General features: G+C 41.0%; 1 protein-coding gene across 1 annotated transcript; it reads left to right on the top strand.

Annotated features, from left to right (window-relative positions):
* The first annotated feature begins 711 nt into the window (after positions 1-711).
* LOC112149595 (trichohyalin-like) lies at positions 712-2893 on the top strand. Its single transcript, XM_024277398.2, has one exon. It carries the CDS (start codon positions 1085-1087, stop codon positions 2468-2470), a length of 1386 nt encoding a protein of 461 aa, XP_024133166.1. The 5' UTR covers positions 712-1084; the 3' UTR covers positions 2471-2893.
* Positions 2894-6591: the final 3698 nt, after the last annotated feature.

The following is a 6591-nucleotide window of genomic DNA, read 5'->3' as shown; positions in this document are numbered from 1 at the left end:
ATACTAATTTATGCTCACAAAATGTTAAATTGTGGTCTTAAGTTAAATTTTTTTTAGGGATTAAAATATCTTTTTTCATGTATGTCATGTCGAGGGTTTTTATAATCTATATTTAGACAGATAAATGATGAAATACTCCAGTAAGAGTCATAGCTCACAGTGTCCATTCGAGTTTCTGAAAATCTACATGCTGGGCTTTAAATTTACTTGTGGTCAGTAACTTTTCAAGTTTTACAAACATATTTTTACTACAAAAACACCACGCTAATTTAGCTAGCTGAACCTCAGAATCCATAAACCTCACAGAAGGAACACAGGCTTCATTTCAGGAGAACGTGGCACACAGAGGAAGGTGTTGAGACAGAGCAGGTTCAGACTGGGTTAGACAAAGCAGAATCAAGGTAGAACTGGAACAGGAGAAGCAGAGCAGGTTGACAGAGTCAGGAGAGCTGACTAATGACTGATGTTCTGGAGAGAGGTGGTTAGCAGGACATTAGAAAGGTAACTGCACAGTTAGACATTTTGTAGTGCTGTCCACATCTAAGATTCCAAAATCGAATGTCCAAGAAATATCCCCGAGGTATTTGTGTGTATGTTGTATAGTGTGTGTTGTCTGTGTGTGGTGTGTTTTGATGATGTAATCAGAAAGCTGATTGCATCATTTCAATNTATACGTGAATGTGCTCCGTGTTTTATGGTTTTCATTGTGTGTATGTTGTATAGTTTGTGTATGTTGTATAGTGTGTGTTGTCTGTGTGTGTTGTGTTTTGATGATGTAATCAGAAAGCTGATTGCATAATTTCAATACGTGTCACACTCCCAGTGAGGTCATTGATACATCAAAGACAAATGGCTTTATGATGTCATGACATCATCGAGTCATCATCAGCCAATCAGCCAATCACGTGTTGCTGTGTCGTTTGACATCATCGCTAAAAGTTTATAAATAGGACCCAACAATTCAGATTCATCACTTCTGTGCACACCTCTCGGCGATCACAGCGTACCAGATCTTCAGAGCAAGATTTGCCTACGAACAACTGTTTTTGTCGAATTGTGATTAGGAGCCTGAATACATTGTATCATGGAAGCATCCAGACGTACACAAGAACCTCAAGTAGAGATCGCTGCCCTGAATAATGAACTTCAGCGGCTGAACCAGCTTCTCCAGCAGAAAGATCAGCTGCTGGCAGATGCTGCCCTGAAAGTTGATCACTTTGAAGAACGGATGAGACAGGAGAAAGGACTTTGTGTGAAAGCTAAAACCTCTTTGAGGAGCCTCAAAGAGGAAAAGCAGCAGTGGCAACAGCAGCAACAGCAGCAACATTTAGACCTCAGCAGCAAAATTTCTTTGCTGGAAGCCACTCTCAAAGAAGAGACGGCCAGGGCCAGCAAAGCAGAGAGCCTTGCAGCTGAGAAAGTGCAGCAATATGACTGTGCACAAGCTGCAATGCTTCAATTAGGAAGAGCATTTCAGGAGAAGAAGGAGGAAATGGAAAAGGAGAAGGAGCACTTCATCCAAGAAATTGCTCAACTAAAGGCCGCTCAGAAACAGCAGCAACCGGTGGAACAACTGGATATCTCCAGTAAGATATCTCAGTTGGAAACAAACCTCCAAAAAGAGACGACCAGGGCCAATGAAGCAGAGAGACACTTAGCCCAGCAGAAGCAAGAAACTGCCTCTGCACACGCTTCAATTGTCGCCTTAAGAGTGCAACTGCAACAAAAGAGCCAAGAATGTGAAATGCAGAGGAGCTATTATCTACATCACCATCAGCTGGCATTGGCAGAAGCACAAAACCAGCTGGCAAAAGAAAGAGGTGAATGGCAGAGAAAAAACTCCTCCCTTAACCAGGAAATGGATGAATTAAGAAAAGTTCACGAGGAAAATGTTGCTGCAACTCACAGAGCTGAAAAGTCTCTGTTGGATTTGCTTGGCAACATTGACCAGCGTGCGGACACCTTATTAGAAACCATCAAGGAAAAAGACAAAATCATAAACGATTCTGAAACGATCTGGAAGGAAAAGCTCGACCAGCAAGAGAAACAACTTGAGGTGGTCAAGAAGGCCTATCGCAAGAAGCATTTTGACCTGGGACAGCAACTCCACCAGATGGAAGAAAAGGTTAAAGAAGAGAGGATCCAAACAAATCAGGCCAAGCTGAGCTTCGACCTGGAGGTAGAGGAGTCCACCAAATTAAGAACTGCTTTGGCCCAAGTCCAGAAGGACCTAGACGAGCAGAAGCAGCAGAGGGTCAAAGAAAAGTCCACCCTCTCTGAAGAAATTGCTCGTCTACATGAAGTTATCAAGAATAAAGAGTCCGCCATCAGCAATTTGGAGGACGCTTTCACGGTCCAACTTGATCAGATCCAGCAGCAGGTGGAAGAGCTGAAAGAGAAGCCACAAAAGAAAAGTGTTGGTCAGAGGTTCATGAAACTATTTAAAAAGTCAAAGAAAAGAAAAGACTAAGTGGACCTCTGACCAAACCTTGACTGAAAAAGGCCTTCCTCCAGCAAACGGATTCTGACACAGAGAAAATGAGAAAGGACTGGTGTGGGTTTTCCTCCTGTTCTAATCTTTTACTGGATCTTGTCAATATGTATCTTCTGTTCTATTCTTCAATTTGATTTACTGTAATATTCCACGATCCTTCTTGTAAGTCTAATTTATTGTTTTACTACAGTTTTTTTTAAATTATTTTTATCTTGTTGGTTGTTTGGGGAAGGGGGGGTTGAAAGATTGTTTTAGTGACAGCACCCCCCTCTTACCCCTGACAGCCAGTCTAAACAAAAATAGGACGTGGAACAAGAACACTGTTCAGAAAAATGTTATTAATTTAATTGAATGTATGCTGATGTATTTATGAATCTTTTAAAAATGTAAAAAAAAAAACTAAAAAAAAACCAAGTGAATTTATGTGCAAGTGTGTATGAATGTGTTTGTGTGAATGGGTGTGAATGTGTGTGAATGTGTTTTTGGGGGTGTGCGTGAATGTGTGTGTGAATGTGTATGAGTGTGTAATGCAACCACAAGGGGACACAAACTAGTGCCCACTTGTGCCGGTCCCAAGTCCGGATAAATGCAGAGGGGTGTGTGAGAGCAAAAACAAATTGAACAGGTCAATCACAAACAGAGATGAGTTGTGTATATATATGCTACTCTGGGCCTGACCACCTGGTGGGCGGGACCCTCCCCAAGGACCCTGGGACTTCCATAGTCCTGCTGACACACCCTTCTGACACACATCCTCTGGAAGAAAACCAGGTTGAGGACCGACCCATCACCCATGCTGAACTTACAGAGGTAGCTGAAGGGCTCCTTGGTGGCAAGTCACTGGGTGAAATGAGCCGTTGTTCACATTTCCGTTGTCGAATTAGCTGACACTGGATATTTTTGTCCCAGTGTCATACAGTGCTTACGGTAGCAGGGCTGAGAATGCTGGAAAAACTGCTGAGCCTCCGCAGAGCATCAGGAAATATATTATTCCTCCTCAGGAATGCAAACATGTTATTATTGATGCACATGATTAACATGTAACACTGACTGTGCTCGCTTGGAAACTGGTAAAAAGCAAATGACCTCATTCCCTGTTTTGACTTTCAATGACACCTGGGCCTTTTTCCAGAAAACCAGGGTATGTTCCATATCCAGGTAAGTGTAAGTTTGTGGAAATCCTCCACTTTCGATTACAAAATAAGTGGTTATCTTTGGGGCATATTCGTCACCATAGCAACTCACTCTCTGAACATAACCTGCTCCGGAGCAGATAATGTTCAGAGAGTGAGTTTGTTTCTGACAGGTTACTGAGCATGAAGTGTGTTTTTGACAGCAATCCTGTGAACGTAGATGTGTAAATTATACAAGTCTTCTGTTTTTTGCTGTGAGAGGATGAGAAGTTCATGCATGAACATGCTGTTTTATTCCAGAGATCATTTATAAAGACTGATTCCACTTTACAAAAGACCTGTAATTTTATTTGTCAACATTTTGGAAACTTTGCTTCCACCCACCTTTATCAAGCAATTTATTTAAATCTTTTAGACAAACTGCACATTACATGGATTTAAAGTGTGATGCATTCTATGTATAATTGCAAATCTATGATTAAGAAGAATGATATAGCATCATTTATGGATGCATGGATATGTATGTCTGTTACTTTTCATTTTAATTTAGCTTTTCCAATAAAATAATGACTTTTTGTAAGTTTGAAATATCTACGTTTATATGTTCCTGTATTTTATTTATCTTCTTTAGTTTTTCATATCTATTCCTTATACCCTCTGAAACAAAATGATCCAAGATTTTAGGATTTTTTTATGCATAAGCACAGCTTGACTCTGCAGGTACCACGGCTGAATTATGGTGGTTATTGAAGATTAATTTGTGGTCAACAATTTTTAGGACTTTAGAAACATATTTTTGCATTTTTATTTCAGAGTTCCTGAATATGATTGGATGTACTGTTGGCCAAACCCCCGATTTAGTTTGTCCGCGGTTTCTGTGGTGGCCCCACCTGCGTTTGCCCACATTGGCTTAAAGGGCTAGTAATGGGGTTGTGGGTCTTTTTCCGTGTTAACTGTATTTCGCCTTATAATTACCATTTCCAAATGTTTTGGCGTGTTTTGAGCAAGAAATATTGAAATTAAACGGCATTTTTGCGGCCAGTCCATATGCAAATTTCCTCTTTCGGGGAAAAGCTCCGTTTTGGTCACGTGGTGCGTGTGACGTCACCAGGGTCAACATAGCAAGATGGCTTCTCCTTTGCGTGTCGGAGCTAGCGATAGCGGCGATATTTCAAGGTCCACAATTCTGTCTTCAGACTCAGATTGTGGAAACATTTGTTCTGAAAGTGACGCTGATTCAGAGGCGCCGGGTGTTTGTGGTTTGAGGACTGTAAAGCCCTATCAATTTGAGCCGGCAGCGCGGAAAGTAAGAGCTCACAATCTGGCAATGACACTGACAGTGACGCTGAGAATGCCGATGAAACTGAAAACTGTCCGTTTATCAGAGCCATGCTCGAAGCTGGAAGACGTGGAGCATCCCATGAAACTTTATTTACAGATCGGTTTTAAAAACAAAGAAATTCTGAACCTTTTGGTGACTCGAAATCAAATCATCATCAATGAAGCTGACTATCCGGGTCAGTAATGCAGAGTTTCATATGCAAAATAAAGAGCTTAGAGACATGTTTGCAGGACTGTCCGCCACTTTATTATTATTTATTTATTTATTCACTTATTTAATCACTTTATTCACATACCCGGAAGCTCTTTCACCACCTTACTTGCACATGCCCAGAAACCCAGTAAACATTTCTCCGTACGCCCCATTCTCCACATGAATCGTCCCGTTTCAACACACAACAACAACAGGGGATGACAACAGTCTGTCACGTTAGCTAAGTACACTGAAAATTCCGAAAACGATTCCTCTTCAGATGAAAGCATCACACTGAAATGAATGAGATCTGATCTTTCACGGAGGAAGAAATGACTGGTGGACCGCTGTGAGGGTCGATGGTTTCATCAACGGATCTGCAGAGATCCTGCAAGCCACCATCAATGATTAATAAACTGCAAATCAAAGAAAGAAACTTCCAAACATGTGCAATGTTTTAAACATTCAGTTTACCTGTTGAAATCAGAAGCTTTTCACTCATAGGCTCATTTCGATTGTAAATCTCGTAAATTTCCGACTTTAAAAATCATAATTTTATTTTTATTTATTTTTTTGGTGGCCCTAATACTCCGTCGGACCATAACAACGATGTTTATAGAACTCAACTTTGCCGCAGCGCACACACATACATGTATCTGCAGACACCCTGGGTCCGCCTGCATTCTGCTGCTGGCGCTGTCTCACTCATATGACGTCAACGCGTCACGTGACCCAAATCGAGTCGTTTCTGAAGCAGGGCGAAATGCGAGTGTGATTTGTCATTGATTTTGTCAAATTTTATTTGGGGATTTATTGCGTAAGTTGTTCTTAGGATGGACTTTTCCCCCCAAAAATGGACATTGCCAAAAAAGGCCGACCAACCCCAAAGCTAGCGAGTCTCAGGAGGGAAAAGGATTTGTCCTCCACTTTCAGCATTCCAGTAGTTCTGTCTGGTCAGGTAACAGAGTTTTGTGGCAATGATGAGCGACAAAGGGGCCAGTATTAACTCTTACACCACCACTGAACGCACCATAGCTGTTCCAAACGCAGCGTGCTGCAGCGGCTCATTACTGTACCGACAGCTTGACGGCATGATTTCAGACAATGTCCTTTCCCAGATAAAAAACAGGTTTCAAAACCTGGAAAGCTAATGTTTATCACCCCCATCGACCCCCAGAAATTATTTATGATGGAATTACTCCATAAAATAATATTCATATATAATACGATGGATAGAAACATAAAATAGGTAGAGCTGTCAGGCGATAAAAAATTTTAATCGCGATTAATCGCATTTTGTCCAGAGTTAACTTGCAATTAATCGCATATTAATATGTGTCCTTTTTTTTAGGAAAAAATGTGTGCTTCGTGGAATTTAGCAGTTCTACATTAATTATGAAAACAAGAATGGCAAAATTAATAGTTTTCAT

This window comes from Oryzias melastigma, linkage group LG13, assembly GCF_002922805.2.
Source record: "Oryzias melastigma strain HK-1 linkage group LG13, ASM292280v2, whole genome shotgun sequence".
In the NCBI taxonomy this organism is placed as follows: domain Eukaryota; kingdom Metazoa; phylum Chordata; class Actinopteri; order Beloniformes; family Adrianichthyidae; genus Oryzias; species Oryzias melastigma.
The sequence above is the reverse complement of the archived record's forward strand: the minus strand, read 5'-3'. Positions and strand labels throughout refer to the sequence as shown.

Coding starts and splice junctions, on each gene's coding strand:
- LOC112149595 (XM_024277398.2), top strand. CDS start 1,085: ATGGAAGCATCCAGACGTACACAAGAACCTCAAGTAGAGATCGCTGCC.